Source organism: Leptodactylus fuscus, chromosome 2 (genome assembly GCF_031893055.1).
Source record: "Leptodactylus fuscus isolate aLepFus1 chromosome 2, aLepFus1.hap2, whole genome shotgun sequence".
Taxonomy (NCBI): domain Eukaryota; kingdom Metazoa; phylum Chordata; class Amphibia; order Anura; family Leptodactylidae; genus Leptodactylus; species Leptodactylus fuscus.
In genome coordinates this window covers 244,110,829-244,133,840 of record NC_134266.1, presented here as the reverse complement: position 1 = coordinate 244,133,840, position 23,012 = coordinate 244,110,829, and the positions used below count along the sequence as shown (strand labels likewise).

The following is a 23,012-nucleotide window of genomic DNA, read 5'->3' as shown; positions in this document are numbered from 1 at the left end:
AAAAACCCCACTGCTACTGGGGACTTAGATGGGCGAATATGCCCCACCTCTAGACTCCCCTCAATATACTTCTTGAGCGCCTCCCTCTCCGGAATAGTGAGATTGTACAACCGTGTCTTGGGTAACACTGCATTTGGTATAAATTTAATCGAGCAATCATAGGTGCGATGTGGTGGTAATGTCTTGGCTGCCCTTTCCTCAAAGACCTCCCTGAACTCACATATTTCTTGAGGCAAATTGTCTATAGACAAAGACATAACGGATATGGGCAGACATCGACCATTACACCCCTGCCCCCAAGAAACTACTGACTCGGTCTCCCAGTTGATAATAGGGTTATGCTGCTTCAGCCAGGTCCACCCCAACACTACTTGTGCTGGTAACTTAGACAACAAGAACAAGTCAATCTCTTCCCTGTGGCCACCCACAATAAACTCCAAACCCTCCACCTGTTTGGAGATGACAGCTTGCTGTAGAGGGGTCTTATCAATAGCCCACACCGGTATCTGAGACTTCAAGACCAAAGGACTCACCCTTAATTGCTCACAAAACTCTGAGTCAATAAGGTTGACTGCCGAACCACAATCAACCAAAATCCGGCACTTCTGCCCATTTACCCATCCTTCAAGGGTCAACCCGGCAGTCTGAGTACAGGAAATATGCACACCTCCCTCCTTAGTAGGTTTTCTCCCTTTACCCTCAATAGACCTGGGGTTATTACTCTCCTTGGCGAACCATTCTCTGGAGGGGCATACCCTTGCTACATGTCCCATCCCTCCACACACAAAACAGCGTACTGTGCGGGACCCTTCACTCTTGGGTCTAGCACTTCGCACAGTGGCCCCAATCTGCATGGGTTGGTCCCCCGGGTTAGTAAGCAAGCTGAGTCGGCTGGTAACGAATGTGCCCAGATGAGGGGATCATCTCTCAATAAAGGAATAATAATCCCAACTCTCTGTACCTCAGAACCGGAGGAAAACGGCCGTAGCCGGAAATACAAAAGACAGTCCCTTTGAAATCGGAAAAAATCTGACCTCTTACCTCGGAAGGGTTCAGGTAAGCTGACTTTTGGCTCCAGAGGCCGACCCACAGGGGCGCTACTCACCTGCCTCTGTATGCCCTCCACCTGAGAGGCTGTGTGTTGAGCCAACTGCTGTAACTGAGATACGTCAGAAGCTTGGATGGCATCCATTCGTAGCTTGATCCCCTCCATCTCAGTGGAAATCTGCTGCACCGCCTGGTACAACTGTTTCAGGTGTGTCATAATGCAAACGAACCTTTTTTTTTTTTTTTTTTTTTACCGGCTGAGTGTACTGTTATGTCAGTCCAGGTAGCTGCAACGGGGCTAAGGAATAGCAGTAGGGAATCTCGCCCTGCACTACTCCCACTAGCTATCCCGGTCCCTGCCTCACGGGTGTGGGTCGGCTGTACTCAGGCTAAGCCTGACCCCGACAGCTCCTCTCTCACTGATACCGTAGGCCTAGAGGGAAGTGGGAGAAGGAATGCCCTATAGGATCTCTAGGGACTGGAGACTAAAGGGGGTCACCCCTAACGAACAAGTGAAGCTGCTACTGACAGGGACTGACAAGGGTGTGCGCTGACTAACAACACAAGCAGCACACAGGAAACATGTGGGAAAGGATTCCCCCAAACCAATATGGGAAGGAACCTTACACTAGGAAACAAACACAGGGAAACTGAGTAGAAATCAAAGGATAAGGCAATTCACTCACACAGTCAATTATACACAGAGGGAGGATTGGTGAACACAGAAGGGAAAACACACAAACCAACTCGTTCACCCAAACCTCCCAAAAACCAACCACGGAACTTCCTCTATCCAAGATAACCACCTACTCCTCCTGCTAAGGCCTAGCTCTGTAAAAGCGACACTCAGCACAGAACCATGGGAGGCATGGGTTTAAATACAGAGTAGAGACCACTCCTCCCAGGTGCAAATGGGAGGACAGACTAATCAACCAGGAGATAAAGCTGCCTACCAGCAGTGCGCGCGTGCAAGTCAGAAGGTGTGCACCAATACCCACGACAGGACAACCCCGCAGCGCCAGGATGCCACCCCAGACACTGCGCAGCCAAAAACTCCCCAGGTAAGAAAAATAGAAAGTAATGAACCTAAATACTCCTAACAAACATCATGCATGACTCAGTTAATAAGCCTACTATCATGATGCGGATTTAATTGCCAAATTAGTATTTCTATTCCAGAAGGAACAGATTCCCAGCTATGGACAACACAGCGCTGTTTCGGTCTTTTGGACCTCCTAAGCATAGCGCAGGTATACTGATTTGACAGAGTGAGAGACTATAGACCAGGGCCAGGGGATAATCGTACACATTAGGGAAAGTGTGTGCCTACAAGACTATCAGCAGACATTGGCAATCTGTCCTAAATTAAAGAATTCATTGATGTACTAAATTTAGTAATTCAATTTGGAAAGAAGGGTCTACCCGAAATGATGTTCTCACTCCATGTCTGACTCTCAATAGGGTGCTTGGTCTCTCCAGGTCTGTCATCTTTGGCAGTACTTAGAACCAGAATATTCCCAATGGTGTTTGGATGATGGTACCTTAGGGGGCAATTTAGGGGGGATTATATTCTAAATCTATTATGTTTAATGTTCAGCCTTTTTTATTTTTCCGTTCACAGAGCTGTGTGAGGGCTTATTTTTTGTAGGTCAAATTGTACTCGATAATGGCATCGTATAACATTCAGTACAATGTAGTGGGATCAGAATGGGGTAGAATTGGAAAAGTAGCTGCAATAGTGCCACTTTCTTATGGGTTTCATGTTGTATGGTAAAAGTGAAACATTACCTATATTCTACAGGCCAGTATGATCAAGTGATACCAAATTTATATAGTTTTATCTTGCTTTGATACTGTAAAAAAATGTTAAAAACAACTTTTTTATGTTTCCATGCATGGAGCTGTGTAAGGTGGCACCATGCAGTCAGTTGCTGTTTTATACAGCCAGCACCTGCCATGTAGTACAAGAGCTCAACTCCTGAGCCCTCTCCATATTCCCCTTCCGCCATGATGATGTATATTTATGTCACTTTGCATAGAAGGGATAATCCTTGTGAATTATGCAGATTGATATACATTGTGCTCAACATCAGCCAGTGCTGTGCCCATAAGGTATGACCATGGCCTTATGGTTTATTTACCCTTCTCCCTTCTTTGCCTTCTTTTGTTGCGTGATTGCCAGGGAAGATGGAGGGTCTTAAACTTTACAGTTGTATACTGTTTGCATGCAGTACGGGGGGGCCTGGAGTCAAATATTGATACCCTATTCTAAAGCTATTGGATACACGATCAAAAAGTGGCAGAAAAAAAGAAATATTAAAACATTGGATGCCCTCAAAGGCCGAATCCATTACATAGCAAATGGTGAAACCTATGAATTACAACTGGAAAGTCGCCCTAGAGATAATCCCGATTAGATATGTCAGACATTTTTATTGAATTACTTATATTCTATACATTTGGTCATCAATTTTCTTGAAAGACAGTATATTTAACCTTGCACAATGTCTCTTCCTTTTTCTCAGGTCTTAGAAATTTATCATTGTGCGCTGGCAGTTTAACATCTTCAGTGCCATTCCAGGAGCCACTGTCGGCTTCATATCCTCTGAGTTTCCATGTTATTGACAGCTGTCTTTCTGGGACTATTGCCAGCTATTCCCCATAGGAAAAGTCATGGTGCAACAAAAAACCAAGACAATGTAAATGATGATCCGATCAATGGAAAACAGTAATGAAATCTGGCAAATGTATCTGCACCAGTCCAGGCTTAGGCACTGCTCTGTAATGGGTTATTTTCTCATGAATAGGGCATAATATTAAGGGGATTTAAAGTCATTAATGATGGTTAATCAGACTAATTAGTATTCTAATTAGCACCTTATAACTCTCAATCAGGCGCCTGTAATGTGGACATATTTTAGCATTCATATCACAGTCACAACACTGACACCCCATGCAGTGTTACCCTGATCCTGCCTTAGGTTAACCTATTCAGTTACTCCCATTATAGTTTGTATAGTACCCAATAATGCAGATAACAGGGCCAAAATGATATGGTAAGGGAATTGTGTAATAACCAGCAGGTGACCAGGTCACTGTCACCAAATTGGTTTGGATTAGGACTACCCTTAAGGGCACTGACTATGTGGCTTCCCTGGTTTTCACTCTTTAACCCCCATACAGGGATGTGGACTTCACTGCAGGGGAATTATGGTTCGCTGTCTTTTAAAGTAGTCCAGTGTTGGTGACAGCTGATCTGATGAGACAGAGGAACTGGTTCAGAGAACCAAGGGATGAGCATACCTCCCAACCGTCCTGATTTCCGCGGGACATTCACGATTCCGGTGACATTTCCCGCGGTCCCGGTTGGAGGGAGGTATGTCCCGATTTCAACTCAGATGCGTTCGCTGCGGAACACCACCTACTGGCTTGTAGACGCGATGTGATGACGTCACATCGCATCTACAACTATGCGCCAGTGAGAGAGAGAGAGGAGCGCAGAGAGCGGCGGAGGAGAAGGTAAGTGTAATGTGGAGGTGGAAAGTGAAACTGGGGGCAGATGAAGGAGAGGACGGCATGACACTGGGGGCAGAGATGTGGGGACATGAATCTGGGAGCAGAGATGGAGGGGACATGAATCTGGGGGCAAAGATGGAGAGGACATGAATCTGGGGGCAGAGATGGGGGGACATGAATCTGGGGGCAGAGATGGAGGAACATGAATCTGGGGGTAGAGATGGGGGGACATGAATCTGGGGGCAGATATGGAAGGACATGAATCTGGGGGCAGAGATGAGAGGACATGAATCTGGGGGCAGAGATGGAGGGACATGAATCTGGGGGCAGAGATGGGGGGACATGAATCTGGGGGCAGAGATGGGGGGACATGAATCTGGGGGCAGAAATGGGGGGACATTAATATGGAGGCAGAGATGGAGGGGACATGAATCTGGGAGCAGAGATGGAGGGGACATAAAACTGGGGGCAGATGAAGGGTGTATATGAAGCTGGGGGAGAGATAGAGGGGGAACATATAATTTACTGGTGACTGTAGGAGGATTATACTGTGTGCGGGCACATGAAAAATTATTGAGAATGGGCGGAGTCAACACAAAAGTGGGCGGGGCTAAATTTACATTTTGTCCCTCTTTCGGTTCTTCAAAAGTTGGGAGGTATGGATGAGGCAGTATAAAAGTAGGCAACCTAGCTAAGATTAGGGTTTATAGTGAATGTGCAGAGTCAGTGGGCAGGCCAATGGTCAGGGTTGGTGGCACAGGTTCGAAGGTCAGAGACAGGCCAAGGTGGATAACAGATAAATAGCAAAGTAGAGGACAACAGACAAGACAAGGTCAGGTAATAAGCTGGGGTCAATGCACTGTTGTAACAGAAAGGATCAGGAACACCTTTGCAGGAACCTTGTTGCTTAGGTGCCCTGAGACCTGTGAAGGTACCAAAAATAGGTATTGGTCAGCAGGGATTAGCTAGGGAAGGATTTGCACTAACTCTTTATCAAGAAACAGTAAGGAGGTACACACATCAGCAACAGAGAAGGAAGAAAGGAAGAATGCACAGTAGTGGGGACTGCATAGTGTACAATGCAAATAATCCAGTGGTTTTACCATAGGATTAGAGACCAAATCTCTGAATACTGGATGTAAACTCCAGGTTCAAGCACATAAGTGCACTGGTGACAAGTGTTGCTCCACGTGCAACTGCAGTTCAAGGTTTGTGTGAACTGACCTTAGCCCCAGTAGAAATAATCCAAGTCTAGTTCAATAGAGCTGTGTAGCCCAGGGGCCAGCGGTCCAGTGTAATTCAGGATGTCTATGATTTCACAAGGAGGCATATTCAGGTTTATGCTATCACAGGGCACACATCACATATGTTTTCTATTCTGTTGAATCCACTCATTTCTTTGGCTCAAAAAACTGCAGCAAAATCTGCAACAAAAAAGCAGTTTTTTGCAACGTGGGGTCTTGGCCTTAAAGGAGTTGTGTCCTAAATAAAAAAAAAAAAATAGTAATAAGTAAACCAAATATGCATTTTAGAGTAACTTAGTAAAGTATTATTATTAAAGAATCCAAACTCCCATATCACAATTGTCTGCTTGTTATAGGCACTAGAGATGAGCGAACACTGTTCGGAACAGCCGTTCCGAACAGCACGCTCACAGCACGCTCCCATAGAAATGAATGGAAGCAGCCGTCACGCGGGGGGTTAAGCGGCCGGCCGCTGGCAAAGTCTGCGTGCCAGGTGCTTCCATTTATTTCTATGGGAGCGTGCTGTTCGGATCGGCTGATCCGAACAGTGTTCGCTCATCTCTAATAGGCACTACTGGGTGTTCAAAATATATAGACCTATTGATATCACTCTAGTGAAGCTATGTTACTTGTGCATGCCGAGTAGAATACAGTACAACTTCTGCTGGATCCTCAGTGAAAGAAGCAGAGATATCATTTAGGCTGGATATCATTTCTGATCTGTATCTAATTGCTTTTCATTCACTGCTTGGAGTCTGTATCGGGATGTCTTTCTTTTACTCTTATAAATGCTACTGCCCAAGCTGGACTTTCAACTAAGTGATACCCCTTCTCCTTTCACTAAGGATGCAGCAGAAGTTGTACTGTATTCTACTCGGCATGTATGGCTATCAGAGCCTCACTAGAATGACATGCACAAACCTATACAGTTTAAACACCGGTGGGTGCTATTGCAAGCAAATCATGTCAGTATTTAGTAACTTGCCCAAAGAGAGTAATAGCTTAATTAGGGAATATATATATTCACAGTCCAGTCATATTAATGTCACCACCGCCTACTTTTGACGTCAACGTTAAATAACCAATCGCAGAAGGCACGTGTCATCAGCCATCTGGGTGCACTCATCATTGTGGAAGGCACGATGGATCAACACAAGTATGCATCTGTAGTGTTGTAGTGAGGATGCAGGTCTTCTGGAATAAGTCCACTATGAGATGGTTACTCTTGTAGATCAGAACACTTTATTCCATGCTCCATCATGGCTCCCTGTCTAACAACTCCTCCCCCTAAGCTCAGCTCCTCCTCCATTACTACCTCACTGTTGCTAGGCAGACTAAGCAGAATAAGTAAGCAGAACAGAACATACAGAACATACTTATAACAACATCACATCTCTCCCCTTCTTATAAAAAAAAAATAAAATGCAAACATTATGAATGGACAATAAATAAAAGGTCCGAACTGAAAAGAAAATTTTACTGCAGAACATAGTCCCTGAGGTGCGTTGGTGGCCTTCGACTTATCCTTGTCGGGTAGCGTTGAGACATCTCGTTATTAGAAACAGTCTGTGAATTTTCGGAGGTGTCTCTTGTTGGTGTTGCTGAACCAGTTGTACCTGGTGAAATTTCCTCATCATCTGTCTCCTCTGCACTTGCTCCTGGGTTGTAGTCACGAAGCTTTTTAAAATGGGAGACATTTCGTGTCACTTGATGACCCTGGCGTTGAGCAGTAACCATGGTACCTTTGACGTGCGTGACTTGAAAGGGTTCTGGATGATAAGGGGATGATAACTTGTTACTGGGTCTCAGCCTTTTAACAAGGACCCAGTCTCCCACATCCAGCTGTTTGAAGCGACAACTTCTCTTATCTGCATATCTTTTCATCCTGCCTTTGGCAAGGGAATCATTGAGGACCAATGGAGTCTGGACGTGAACTACTGGGATGTTTGGAAGCTTAATGCGCAAAGGCCTGCCGAAAAGCGCAGTCGCTGGCGGAGTTCCTGTAGTAGAGTGTGGGGTGGCTCTGTACTGTCTAAGGAATCTGTACAATTCTTGCTGCAAATCCTTGTGTTCCATGGTAGCAATCCGAAGAGTTTTGTTGATTGATTGCATGAAGCGCTCCACTTCACCATTGGCTTGAGGCCAGTAAGGAGTTATTTTCCTGTGGTTAAAACCAAGATAAGTTGCAAAAGACTGAAAATCTGCACTATTGAAAGGTGGCCCATTGTCAGTCTTCACTGTTTCAGGTATGCCATATGCAGAAAAGATTTTGTCCAGTTTTGGTATGACAGCTATTGCAGAGGTGGTGGAAACGGGTTCAATGACTGGAAACCTAGAAAAATCATCTATGACAACCAGTAAATAGGAATGATCTGGCAACGTGCAGAAATCAACACTCACAGCAGTCCATGGATTGTCTGGCAGAGGTGTCATTTGTACTGGTGCTCGGCTATGGTCCACCGTAGTTGCTTGGCAAGGTATACATGTGGCAATAAGTGCATCCACTTGTTTATCTAGTCCAGGAAACCATACTTTCTCCCTAAGTAATTGCTTTGTTTTAACTATACCTTGATGGGCCTCATGGGCCAGATCGATCACTCTACTCTGAAGTTTCTGAGGAATGACCAGGCGGTTGTCACGTAGTAGTATGTTTGAGTCAGATATAGAAAGAGAGTGTCTTGCATTAAAGAAGGCCTGCAAATATGCTGTTTGGCCCTGCGGTTGAAGACGAGTCTCAGCTAGAAAAGAGTTCCAGTTCTTAGACCGAACAGTGTCAATTACCAACTGAAGTTGGGGATCAGAATCCACCGCATGTTTAATTTCTTCGAGGGTCATTGCTCTTGGCACAGAGTGTGTAACAATGAAATTTACATGCTCCTCAGCTAAGACAGTGGCAGGCAAGTCATCTTTGGTAGACTGTGGTGAAGGGTGTCTTGAAAAATAGTCTGCAGGGTTCCCAGCTCCTGCCTCATATCTCAAGTGAAAGCGATAGTTCTGCAAGCGGAGTAGCCAGCGTTCAAGTCGTGGGGGTGGCTTTGATGAATGTTTATTGAAGATTGGAATGAGTGGTTTATGATCACTGACCACTGTGAATGGACGACCAAAGAGGTAAAGATGAAAATGAAGGCATCCCCATACAACTGCGAGAGCTTCCCTCTCAGTTTGAGAATAGCGCTGTTCCGTTTCTGTTAAAGCCTTGCTTGCATAGGAGACTGTAGAGATACTGCCAGTTTTAGACACCTGAGTTAAAATTGCACCAAGGCCTACAGGACTGGCATCCACAATGAGCTCAGTAGACTTTAGTGGGTCAAAATAGGCCATGACCGTGTCACTAGAAAGACTGGACTTAAGTGTATCAAAAGCTGATTGATGTTCAACTGTCCATGACCAAGGAGTATCCTTTTTAGTGAGTTGTCGTAGGGGTTCAGAAACAGTAGCCAGATCAGGTATGAATCGTCCACAGTATGTGACCAGACCAAGAAAACTTCGAACACCTGAGACATTTTGTGGCTGGCTAGCAGAGGTTATGGCTGCTACTTTCTCAGGGTCTGCAGAAACACCATTTTCAGAAAAAATGTAGCCAAAAAAATTCAATGACGTCTTGTTGAACTCGCATTTTGATGGATTAACAGTTAAATTGCAGGTTTGCAGTCTCTGAAAAACTTGTTCTAGGTGATTGTCATGTTCCTCTTGGGTTGTGCCAAAGATAAGGATGTCATCACTGACATTGAGGACTCCAGGTATTCCTGAAAGAACCTGCCTGATAACATTCTGAAAGATTTCTGCAGCCGATGAAATGCCAAAATTCAGCCTCTTGAACCTTCTTAGACCGACATGAGTGCTAAAAGTTGTGATATATCTGGAGTCTGGATGCAATTCAAGCTGATGATAACCAGATTTTAGATCAATTTTTGAGAATACTTTTGCACCATTTAGATCTGTGAGAATATCATCAATGGTAGGCGTAATGTGCCTTTCTCTTTGAATGGCTCGATTGGCATGTCGCATATCCAGACATAACCTGATTTTACCAGGCTGCTTAGGTTTAGGCGCAACAACAATTGGTGAGACCCAGGGAGTTGGGCCCTCGACACGTTCAATAACATCATCTGTCTCAAGGTCTTGTAGCTCTTTCTCCACCAGCTTGCGGACATGGAATGGGATGCGCCTGTGAGGTTGAACTGACGGCTGGACTGACTGGTCAATGTGTAATTTCACTTGAAAGTCTGTCAGCTTTCCTATGCCTTGAAAGAGTTGAGGATATTTCTGCATAATAGTTTGGACAGAAGAGTGTGTTACGCTGTTTGCCAGTTTCACTAGGCCCAGAGATACCGCACTATTGCAGCTGAGAAGAGTGTCTGCAGAACACTCCACTACATAGAAAGTGTCCGTGATGGATTTCCCTTCAGCCGTTAGTAATGCCTGAAATTTGCCACATAGGGGTAATGCAGTAGCTGAACCATAAGGATATATCTTCAGGTTAGTACATTGCAAAGCAGGTTTGTTCTTTAGCTGGCTATAAGTGGCATGACTAATAACATTGACAGACGCCCCTGTGTCTACCAGTGTCTCCACCGGATTGCCATGTATTAATATGACTTGTTTGGGATTAGACATTGCATGCACATTGTGAGACCCCTCAGTCACTGAGAATAAGTAGGTGCTGCAGGGCTCATCAGCAGGGGACACTGACTGCACTGCATGAACTTTCTGTGGCAAGGCTTGTTTAGCAGAGAGAGAAGATTGTGATTTTGATCTGCAGACTTTTGCAAAGTGATTTTGTTTCCCACAGTTATGACAAGTTACTCCCTTTGCTGGGCATGGTTTCTGATGAGGATAAGGACCTCCACAGTTGTAGAAGGCTGCAGCCTGTGTGTGAGGCACATGTGGCTTCTGAGTGAGCTTTGCTGCAGAAGATGGCTGCTCTGGTATATAGTCTGTGTTCTCTATAAGTTTAGCTTGATTCTCTGCTGCATCATGAATACGTGCAATGTCCAGTAGCTTTGCTAAAGTCATGGTGGGATCTCTGAGTGCTTGTCTGCTTAACTTAGAGGATACACATCCTTGTATGATTTGCATCAGAATTTCCTTGTCTATATCTGCAAATTCACAGTAAGCTGCAAGTTGTCTTAAGCGGACATGATATTCATCAATGGTTTCTGTTGCTGACTGTTTTGACTGTCTAAACTTGAAAATTTCAAAAGCTGCATTTATGTATGGAGAGAAATGCTTAATTAGTGCTGCTTTGCATAGATCATAGTCACTGTCCTCCCCTGTATTGGGCAGAGTTGTGAAGATATCATAGACTTGCTCCCCTGCATAGTGTAATAACATGGCTTTCTTTCTTGCATTGTCAGTAATGTTTATTGCTTGCAGGAATATCTCAAAGCGTTTCAGCCATTTATTCCAGCATGCTGCTAAGTTTGCTTGGGGCTGGTGCACATCAAATACAGCAAAGGAGGGTAAGCAGGCCATGGCTGGTGCTAGTTGTGCAGTCTTGTAAACAGTTTCCTGTAGCAGTGAAATACCTTTAGCTGATTATTTTTAATCCTCGTCGCCAATTGTAGTGTTGTAGTGAGGATGCAGGTCTTCTGGAATAAGTCCACTATGAGATGGTTACTCTTGTAGATCAGAACACTTTATTCCATGCTCCATCATGGCTCCCTGTCTAACAACTCCTCCCCCTAAGCTCAGCTCCTCCTCCCTTACTACCTCACTGTTGCTAGGCAGACTAAGCAGAATAAGTATGCAGAACAGAACATACAGAACATACTTATAACAACATCACAGCATCTATCCTTGCGGACCATGTTCACCCCTACTGTTTTCCTCAGGATGATGGCATCTACCAGCAGGACAATGCGACGTGTCATAAAGCCCGCAGTGTACATGCGTGGTTCGCGGAGCACCAGGATGAGTTTACCGTACTCCCTTGGCCAGCAAATTCCCCGGACTTGAACCCAATCGAGAATCTGTGGGACCACCTTGATCGGGTTGTTTGCTCCATGAATGCTCAACTGCGTAACCTAGCGCAGCTAGCCATGGCACTGGAGTCGACATGGCTCAACATCCCAGTGATCATCATCACAACATCCCCTCTCCTCCTGTACGTCTCGCAGCGGTCCGCTCTGCCAAAGGTGGTTATTCTGGATTTTGACAGGTGGTCACATTAATGTGACGGGATTGTGTATATAGACACATATCATCCCACAAGAGATTAGTAATATCAGGAACATAAGAAGTTAAAAAATTCAAGCACAAATAACTACTTTCCTTACAGTCCAATCTCACAGATCAAGATTAAGATTCATTGAATTTTAATGGGGAAGCTATTGAAATCATCTATATGAGTCACCAGGTGCTTATTAAATATTTCTCAGTATATTTTATTGTCATATTCGGTTTTATTGTGTTTAATAGACTACACAACCAGCACTGACAGACATTTCTCGGAGGAATGACCTTTTCAGCAGAGATAATTGGCTATCTTTTGAGGTGGACTGACTACAGTAAAGGGCGCGCAGGGCACTGACACACAACCCATGGTAAAGGTTTCATTTGTTTTTTCATGAACGATAGATATTTACTGTGTTGCACAATGATGACGCATCTTATTTATTTATTTTATTTATTAATTTAGCTTACTTATATAGCACCGTCATATTCCACCGTCATATTCCCCCCCCCCCGGGGCCCTGACATAGCGCCAGCGGTCGCTTCAGGTCGCCTCATGGGAGGTGCGGCCCTGTGTGGGAGGTAACTGGAGTACCCAGAGGGCGCAATGGAGGTTATTTATCATCTGCCCCTTTTTTTGTACATTTTTTTCTTGGAGATGGGTTTATGTATAATCAGATTTTATTAAAATTTTTCAAATATAATAGAAAAAAGACAAGAACAATTCACAGAGATGGCGTGATGGCATGCAGGCCGCGCCTGTAAATAAGAGGACGGGGGTAAGACCCCATCCAGTGCTATGGAACATAATATGATAATAAAGGGACGGAAGGCCCAGAGGTACGAGACCAAAAAGAATAACAGAAAAAAGGGAGTAGGGGGCGAACCAACGGACAAGGGAAACACACAACGTCATGATGTAATCAAGGCATCCAACGTTACTTTGTCGATCACCTGATGAAAGGAAGGGGTGACCTGGAGGTAACGCTTGTAATTAGAAACTGATTGAGGGTATTAACTCTTCAGATTCTTCAGTCAAGTGCAACACATGTATCTGAAGAGCAACAGTGCACCGGCCGCCATGTTGCAGAGTATCGCCTGGAGCAAGATTTGGAAGCGCCGATCCTTTACCATGACAGCCTGTTGAAGGTACCCAGGCCTGTTACTACCATGCTTCATTTACCTTCTGCAATAGTTGGAATATAATAGAAATGAATGGATTTTACATTATTATGCATACATAATAGTCTGCGCTTTTGGATGAAGATGAGGCGAAGAGGCGGTCTCGACAAGAAGATAGAGGGTGTTGCTGGAGAGTTTTCAGGCAGCACAGGGGATGCCTCCAGTGCTGTTTGAGCGCAGGGGGACCGCCTCCTGTGCTGTCTGGACACTCCTTTGCATACGTCGAAAGTCGGTATATCTACGGAACGGCGGCGCGGAGAAGAATTCTAAAGGTAGGGGAAGAGTATCCTTCCTGAAGGCTATTCTAACATTGTGGTATGTAAAAAAGGGATTCTAATGATAGCAATGTACCAATATGAAGTACAATTTGTCCCACAAAAAATAAGCCCTCATATCCTTCAGTAAATTAAAAATTTAAAAAATAAAGAAGTTATGGCTTTTGGAAGGTGGGTAGTAATAAAGGAAAATGCAAATTTAAAAAAGTGGGAAGGGGTTAATAATTAAATGTTTTGCTTTCGAATAAAAGGTACTGCAATGTCATTGAGAAAAAGCATAAAAAAGTGACTTTTTCACTCTATTATTGTAGATAATTGAATGCTCCATATTTTTTTCTTAACAAACCCCATACAGAAAGATGGCCGGTCACACATGATGATATTCCACTACAAATAACATCACTTTATCTGCGGATTTAATCAATAGAAAGTGTCAAAACGGCTAGATCTCAGACTATCTACAGCCGAGGCTTAAGATGAAAATCCTGTTTGACAGAGACAAAGATTTACAGTGCAAGCACTTGGAGCTTGCCATTTAACGTTACAGTCCCAAAAGGACTTGACATAAAAAATGTGTTGATCTTTCATCTTCCACTTGTTACGTGGCTGTAAAAAAGATCTTCATTGCACATGCCATACGCTCTGCACAATATCAGAAATATTCCTAGAGGCGCTATTATACAATAGAACTGTATGTTATTCAGTGAAATTAGTTGGATGTACCCAAATGTAATCAAGGCATAATAAAGACCCCCTACTGAAGCAACGCTCAGGCTTCGGAATAAATCAGGCACATGCCCTTGCAGGGTCATTTTAATGCAGGACTTTATCTTCTGTTATAAAAGTAAACTTGAAAAAAGATAACGCCTGTCATGTTGTTCACATTAGTGTCAATGGGAAGGGACACAGAATTTGCTTGTGTCCATTCACTGCAACAGTTTAATGTCCGTTGCTGTCTTCCTATGATGGAAGACAGCAAGGGACATTAGCAGCGCCCCCTTAATGATGGAGCAGGGCCAACTCCAGGTTTTGGCAAGCTCTAGGGCGGCAGTCATTAAAGGGATTTTACCATTAAAAATCTTTTTTCTGTGGCTAACACGTCAGCATAGCCTTTAGAAAGGCTATTCGTCTCCAGGGGCGGATCCAGGGCCGGGCCCCCGCGCTTAGCTGTCACTTGCCTGTCACGATTTCAGCTCATCGGCGTCCGTCCGCCGATGAGCTGAATGCATACGCCATTAAAGCAGGAGCTGTGACCTCAGCTCCTGCTTTAAAGCTCCGGCTTGCATGTGTAGGCGCGATGAGGTCATCACATCGCGCCTACACACGCAAGCCGGGCCGTAGCTAAGCAGGAGCTGAGGTCACAGCTCCTGCATCGCGTATGTGACTGGAGAGAGGAGCGTCGGGGGAAGGATGGAAGGTGAGTGATAGAAGGTGAGTGTAAGTGTTTGTTTTGTATTAAATATTAAGGTGGAACATAATGAAGGGGGCCCATGAAACTGGGGGGCAAATGAAGGGGAGGGGGGGGGAACGACATGACAATGGGGAAGATGAAGGGGGGGGGCATGAAACTGGGGACAGAGATGGAGGGGGCCCAAAGAAACTGGGGGGCAAATGAAGGGGAGGGGGGAACGGCATGACACTGGGGCAGAGACAGGGGACATTAAACTGTGGGCAGATGAAGGGGGAGAACGTGATGAAACTGGGGACAGAGATGGAAGGGGGGACATGAAACTGGGGACAGAGGAAGGGTGTATATGAAATTGGGGGAGAGATGGAGGGGGGACATATAATTTACGGGTGACTGTAGGAGGATTATACTGTGTGGGAGCACATGATAAATGAATGAGAATGGGTGGAATCAACATAAAAGTGGGTGGAGCCAAATTTGCCGCGGCACGCAGAGCGCGCCGCACATTTTACCCCTCTTTCTACTCATTAAAAATTAGGAGGTACGGCGTTGGTGACGCCACACTCCTGCATGACGTCACTCGCTTCATCTGCGACGCACAGTGTCTCGACTCCCCCACCTCCTTTACAAGGGGGCCCACTGAGGCTCTGTCGCCCAAGGGCCCATAAAAACCTGGAGCCGGCCCTGGGTCAGCATGTACCGATTTCAACTCATCGGCTGAATACATAGGCGTTTAAAGCAGGAGGTGTCACAGCTCAGCTCCTGTTTTAACGCTGAGCTCCGGCATTTGTAGTCGCGATGTGATGATGTCACATCGCGCCTACAATATGTGTATGAGAGAGAGAGCTGCGGGGGAACGAGGGAAGGTGTGTGAGAACAGTATGACGCTGGGGCAGATGAACGGAGGGAGAATGGCATGACACTGGGGAAGATAGAGGGGGGGAGAACAGCATGACACTGGGGCAGATAGAGGGGGGGAGAACAGCATGACACCGGGGCAGATGAAGAGGGGAGAACGGCATGACACTGGGGCAGAGACAGGGGGTGGACATGAAATTGTGGGCAGATATAGGGGGAGAGTGGCATGAAACTGGGGACAGAGATAGAGGGGGACATGAAACTAGGGGTAGATGAAGGGTGTATATGAAAATGGGGAGAGATGGAGGGGGGGACATATAATTTACGGGTGACTGTAGGAGGATTATACTGTGTGGAATCACATGAAAAATGAATGAGAATGGGCGGAGTCAACATCCAGCAAACCCTGGATCCGCCACTGTTCATCTCTTACCTTTAGATGGGATCTCCGCCTTGCCATTCCTTAGTAATACCAGTTTCTACCGGTATGTAAATTAGTTCTCTGGCAGCGATGGGGGCGGGCCCCAGCGCTGAAAATGCGATGAGGGCGTCCTCACCGCTGCCCGAGAACAGGATCCTGCGCCACCTCTATCTTCTGCTGCATCCTCCCCTTCTTTCTTTGTCTTTCTTCTGACGCCTGCGCAGTTGGCTCTGCCACTGAGACAGTAGTAAAGCCGACTGCGCATGCGCGCAATTGCGGCCTCAGAACTATGGCCGCGCATGCGCAGTCGGCTCTACTAGTGTCAGAGCTGACAGAAGTGAAGCCGCCGAAGAAAGACGAAGAAAGAAGGGGAGGATCCAGCAGAAAATTGAGGCGGTGCAGGATCCTGTTCTCAGGCAGCGGTGGGGATGCTCTCATCGCATTTTCAGCGCTGGGGCCCGCCCCCATCGCTGCCAAAGAACTAATTTACATACCGTTAAAAACCGGTATTACTAAGGAACGGCGCGGCGGAGATCCCATTTAAAGGTAAGAGACGAATAGCCGTTCTAAAGGCTATTCCAACGTGTTAGCCACAGAAAAAAGATTTTTAATGGTAGACTCCCTTTAATGGTAAGAGGCTCAATTAGTTACATCCATTGAGAGCTGCAATTCATAAAGAACATCCTATCTGTGGACAAAGAAAGTTTTGGTCTTTTTAACATTGCAGTGAATTTTGGTGGATGTAAACGGAGGGTGCAGCGTCTGTCACTGTGACAGGACAACAAGCTGTAAAGTGTGAACCTAGCCTTTCCCATACAGTACTGTATTGACTGGTTTAATTTATACATGAATACTATTATCATAACTATATAAACATTCATTGTAGTCTCAATACAGTTTTTAATAAACTTTGTACTGGCCAAAAATTTCACAAATTAAGGCTCTGTTTATATCTGCATCATGGATTCTGTTATGAATGCAATCCACGGCATAGTGTTGGCTTTGTTTCATGGCAGACACCACCTTTACCCAACAGATCCCATTGACTTACAATGTGTACTGTTGAGTTTTATCATTTCATACTTTTACATATTATGATTCCTATTACGATAATAATTCCTCATCAACCACAGATATATACTATCACTGAAAGCTGTGTAACAAGGGTGAGGTACTACAAGTCTAAGGGCAGAACAAATCTACAGAGAACAGATTAATAGACATTAACAGAACCTTCACTGCTTATCTATCACTTATCTGTGGTCACTCACATACCCCTTATTACAGAAGCACTTGGAGCAACAGAGTCAGAGGTGGGAAACTTTAGGACACAGGGGGTTGCAGACGGACAACAGCAGTTCTCAGCTGGACAGTAAACCCTGCATCTGTCTCTTCAGTTCCTCTGGGTACACTGGCAGATAGTTTTTGAAGAAACTCGGTAGGGAGGTTGTTCCCGACATCTTGGAGAACTAATCCCAGATCTTCTGTGGATGTAGGCTTTCTCCAATCCTTCTGTCTCTTCATATAAATCCAGACAGACTGGATGATGTTGAGATCAGTGCTCTTATGGGGGCGGGATCATCACTTCCAGGACTCCTCCTCCAAAGGGCAAAGGTCACACCTAATAGTGATGGAATTTAGAGCAAGCCTACATCCACAGAAGATCTGGGCTTAGTTCTCCAAAATATCTGGGAAAACCTCCCTGCCGAGGTCTTTCATAAACTGTGTACAAGTGTACCTAGAAGAATTGGTGGAAGGCAAAGGACAAAGGTCACACCAAATATTGATAGATTTAGATTTCTCTCTTGTTTATTGACATCTTTGTATTGATACAATTAAACTATTAACACTTCTATTTCTGAAAGTATCCTTGCTTTGAGAACCTTTGTACAGCAATGTATAATACAGTATATATAAATAAATAAATAAATATATATATATATATATATATATATATATATATATATATCATTGTCAACACCTGGTCATAAGTTCCAATTTTTAACTGAAGAGCCACAGATATCTGCCTTATTGTAGACAGTGATATGCCCAAACCATAAGCCTGAACTGTGGCCACTTTCAACAGCGATGCATTAGAGCAGACACAGCCGGCTGCCCGCTACTGTTGGATTAAATTACCTTTGTATCAAATAGTGCTGATAACAGGGGAGACAGACAAAAAGGTTTTTCTGACTCATCACTGCGCCTCCTGGTTAATAATTAACAAATGATCAAAAATAACTAATTAAAAAAAGCAACAGAAATGAATTCCACGAACCCCAACAGGTTTTCTGGAATATTACCTGACTCCTGTAGCCATGAATAAGCTAATGTAATGTAACATGAGGGTGTATAGGTAGACACATTTGTGGTGAGCTCTGGAGCACAGGGCTGCTGACATTGGATTTTATATTTTTCAATGTAGATTGTGAGCCCCATATGGGGCTCACAATCTATATTTTTTCCCTATCAGTATGTTTTTGGAGTATTGGAGGAAATCCACGCAAACACGGGGAGAACATACAAACTCATTATAGATGCTTTTCTTGGCAGGATTCAAACCCTGGTCTCCAGCGCTGCAAGGCTGCAGTACTAACCACTGAGTCACCATGTTGCCCACCTACCTTTAGATTTTGACCATGGGCATGAAGTGTGCATGATCTCACTGGGTTTATGTGGGTTTCTTTCTGCAATCCCGATTTCCTTCCAAACTCCAAAAACATACCAATAGATTGAGCAATGTAGTGGAACTATAGTGCTATTGGCCCTAGGAAAACTTTAGACTAGGGACCTCCCACTCATTGGTCCTTCTCAATCCCATCCCAATATGCATTCTCTGCAACCACAATATTTGCATCACAATGGCATTGCAACACAGATGCATGAGTGATCGTGGGGGGGAGGGGGGGGCAAGACCCCTGCTGTCTTAATTGAAGGAAGTCCCAGAGGTGGCACCCCCCAGAGGTCAGACACTTATTACCTATGCTGTATTGGAATATTGATTATCTGTGACCTTTGTGTCTAACTTGTGCGAGCTAGACTATTGGAACCCCCAACCCAGGGGTAAAGGGGTAAAGTGCAATAGCCTCTTCTGGCCTCTCCCTAAACAGTGTCACCCCTGACTAGAAGTGTATGATTTACAAGGCCCCCTTTACTTTTTGTTGTAGTTAACAACCTGTTATTCAATCTGTCTCCCAGTAATTGCAATGTTAGGCCCGATCCACATCTGCGTTCGGGCTCCCAAGCGGACCCCCTGAACGGAAACCTAATCCGCATCAAAAAGCGGTTACCTAAGGAAACCTGCGGACCCCATAGACCATAATGGGGTCCGTGTGGTTCCCGTACGAAAAACGCAGAGAGAAAAGTGCTGCTTGCATACGGAGCGGGGAACAGAATGGCCCGAACACAGATGTGAACTGGGCCTTAGAAGACACTATACAAATTGATCCTGTAAGAAAAAAAACCATGATAGAGCTGATTCTTATTAATTTATTTGGAATCCTATAAGTGTGAACAGGTCGCTGTCTCAATAGAAGTGAACATAGTTTGCAATAGATTGCAAAAATCACATGTATGTGCAAAAATCTGTGTGTGAGGTTTTCATGGAAAAGTAGCCTGAAAAAACAGATTATAGAAAGATTTCTGCCATGCTCTAATATGTGTGGCTGACTTTGTCAAGAAACATGACACCTAAGGGTTAACAAGTTTTTAAATCTCTTCAATTAGGTTTTTTTCTAGCACACTGCAGCAGATAGGCGTGCGCGCGCAGTGCAGGGGCCGCGCAGTCGGAGCCGCGCATGTCCGTCGTGCCCGACTCTCTGGTCTCTTCTGCCTGTCACAGGCACAGCAGCGGCAGCTGTGATCGCTATGAGCGCCCGGCAAGGAGCCCTAGCTGACAGCCCGACCCCCGCCATCCATCCACCTGCAGCCCCCTTCCTGCAGGAAGCCCCCACCTCACAGCACATCAGCAGCACCCTGCCGGAGGAGAGGATGCAGGGCCAGTGGGCAACCTGGACTGTCTCAGGACCATAGGACATCAGCAGCCAGGGATCCAAGCGATTGGATTTCAAGGTGACTACATTGTGAGATGTTCATTGTATGTGGCTGCTCCCACCTCCTCCTTTATTATAGAAGGGTCTCATGTATGTATGCTGTGCTGAGTCTCCCATCCCCAGAGCCATTGCTTGGAGAACAAGGGACATTATAGGCTTTCCTATTTTGTTCTGTTCATACATTTGTGCAGGCTACATCATCATGATATCTATCTATCTATCTATCTATCTATCTATCTATCTATCTATCTATCTATATGTATATATTCAACATCTTGGTGATCTGTTCCCCCTTATCCACCCAATTTACAAATTCTTAGAATATGAAGGCTAAATTGTATCCATTCTCAAGTAGCAAATCGATTCTCCCAATGTATCTCGGTGCCATATAGATCGCAGATCGATTGGCGAATCGGCCAAACCCTAAGCCACTGAGCAAATGTGACTATATATATAGACGATATATACTGGATATATTTTGTAAAATATTTTCAGCCAAGTATATTGTTTGTGTCTCATTGAAATATTTTATACGCCCTCGATATCTCAATCCCTGACCCTCACCATCCCCCCAATGTCATTAATGATTAGTTTGCATTATTGCACATATATATATATATATATATATATATATATATATATATATATTTGTTGGGGGAGCAGATGACCTCATGTTCTCATTCTTCGCTGCTCTATTACGATGCATTAAAGCCTTGTCTTTTTATTGAAGAAGGTTAAAATGAATGAAGATACGAAGGTTAATATAAGCTGGCTGCCTCAGGATCCTATAGATGCCAGTTCTCCAGAGAATATCTCAGCTACAGACTCCTCCCAGATTCCTGTGCTACAGCCAGAGCTCATAGTAAACCCTTGGGATATTGTTCTGTGCACATCAGGAACCCTAATCTCCTGTGAAAATGCGATTGTGGTCCTTATCATCTTCCATAATCCAAGCCTCCGAGCCCCAATGTTCCTTCTTATTGGGAGTTTGGCCCTTGCGGACCTCTTAGCAGGCGTGGGACTCATAGTCAATTTTATCTTTGCCTATCTTCTTCAATCAGAAGCAGCCAAGCTTGTCACGGTGGGACTGATAGCCGCATCTTTTTGTGCCTCGGTGTGCAGCTTGCTGGCCATCACGGTTGACCGTTACCTTTCACTCTATTATGCTTTGACCTATAATTCGGAAAGGACAGTCACTTTCACCTACGTCATGCTTATTTTCCTATGGGGAGCCTCTACGTGTGTTGGCTTGCTGCCTATAATGGGTTGGAATTGCCTTAAGGATGAATCGACATGTAGCGTCATCAGGCCGCTCACTAAAAATAACGCTGCCGCCCTTTCGGTTTCCTTTTTGCTTATGTTTGCACTTATGCTCCAGTTGTACATCCAGATCTGCAAAATAGTCATGAGGCACGCTCATCAGATTGCCTTACAGCACCATTTCTTGGCTACTTCTCACTACGTCACCACCCGAAAAGGAGTATCGACCTTGGCCATTATACTGGGGACATTTGCCGCCTGCTGGATGCCTTTCACCCTGTACTCACTGATAGCAGATTACACCTATCCTTCCATCTATACCTATGCCACACTATTGCCAGCCACATACAACTCTGTCATCAACCCCGTCATCTACGCGTTCCGGAACCAAGAAATCCAGAAAGCCTTGTGGTTGATCTGCTGTGGCTGTATCCCACCTAGTGTGTCTCAAAGAGCCAGGTCACCCAGTGACGTATGATAATGTATAAGCTGCAAACAATCGGTATTCATGTGTCAAGTGGAGTCTTCATTTTACAGTAATACGCAAAAAAAAAAAGGAATATGGCGGTGTAGATACGCTGGGGATTGATGCGCTCAATAACACATGGACGTGGCATTAAAGTGATCACTCCATTTCATAAATGGAAATCAATCTATTTATTAAGTCAAGGCGCTATCGTGCAATATCTATTCTAAAAGAGCTAATGTTGTAACACTATCTGAGGTGTCATTTACTCAGGTTTTGTGGTTTTCAGAATGATGTATTTGATGTGTTCCTGTTTGTAAGTGTACAGCGAGTATGGCAGAGGTTCTCTAAGCCTGGTCCTTCATCATCATGTATCTCAAACACCTTCTACCCCAGAGTTAGCCCCTACATCTGGTGTCAGGTGGTTTGATAGAAGCCCACGTTTAGGTTGGTTCTTCACCATGATTCTATAGGCACAAAATAATCACATAGCAAAGGACACGATAAATGGCCATAGGGGTGGACATAGTAGTGGACCCACTTCCGTCTTAAAAAGCTTCCTACCCTCTTTTAGATTGCGCTGAGCTAATGATTGCCATTGGTGGGGGTTACTGGTGCTCTATCCAGCTGGGCGTTTTATAGGCAATGTTCCTTGGGAAAAGTTGGCAAATTATCTTTCTTCCAGAAGGAAGTAAAATTTCAAGTGTCAAGGCTTTGAGTAGGTGGGAGGTTGACTTATAGAGAGTTCTCTTTTTTCTGGATAAGAGCTATACTCTTTCCCAGAGAGCGCTACCTAAGACTCCATACTTCAGCTGGATCACTACAAGGAGAACCAGTACACCCCAAGAGTGGCATCCAATGTATCTTACTCACTTAATCGGAAACAGTGGCCAACCAAGGTTCCTGGAGCCCGCCCTCCAAACAACTGCTAGGAAAAAGACCATAGTACACTTAAAATTTGGATGTTTTTTTTTGCTGAAGTATTATTGTATTAGAGCCCAGACCCACCATGGATCCTCTAAACCTTTGGTGGGCCGGACTAGCCCTGATCAACACTTTGTAGGAAATAGCTGTCTACAGATGGGTGATCTCTAGTTGTGTTTCAGGAC

The 23,012-nt window shown here is 44.7% G+C and overlaps 1 protein-coding gene across 1 annotated transcript; it reads left to right on the top strand.

Moving 5' to 3' along the window:
- The first annotated feature begins 19,975 nt into the window (after nt 1-19,975).
- On the top strand, nt 19,976-22,336 carry GPR12 (G protein-coupled receptor 12). Its single transcript, XM_075262939.1, has 2 exons — nt 19,976-20,196; nt 20,908-22,336. Exon 2 carries the CDS (start codon nt 20,917-20,919, stop codon nt 21,913-21,915), a length of 999 nt encoding a protein of 332 aa, XP_075119040.1. The 5' UTR covers nt 19,976-20,196; nt 20,908-20,916; the 3' UTR covers nt 21,916-22,336.
- The last annotated feature ends 676 nt before the right edge of the window (nt 22,337-23,012 follow it).

What these genes read in the sequence shown, in the direction of transcription:
- GPR12 (XM_075262939.1), top strand. Translation starts at nt 20,917, where the DNA reads ATGAATGAAGATACGAAGGTTAATATAAGCTGGCTGCCTCAGGATCCT.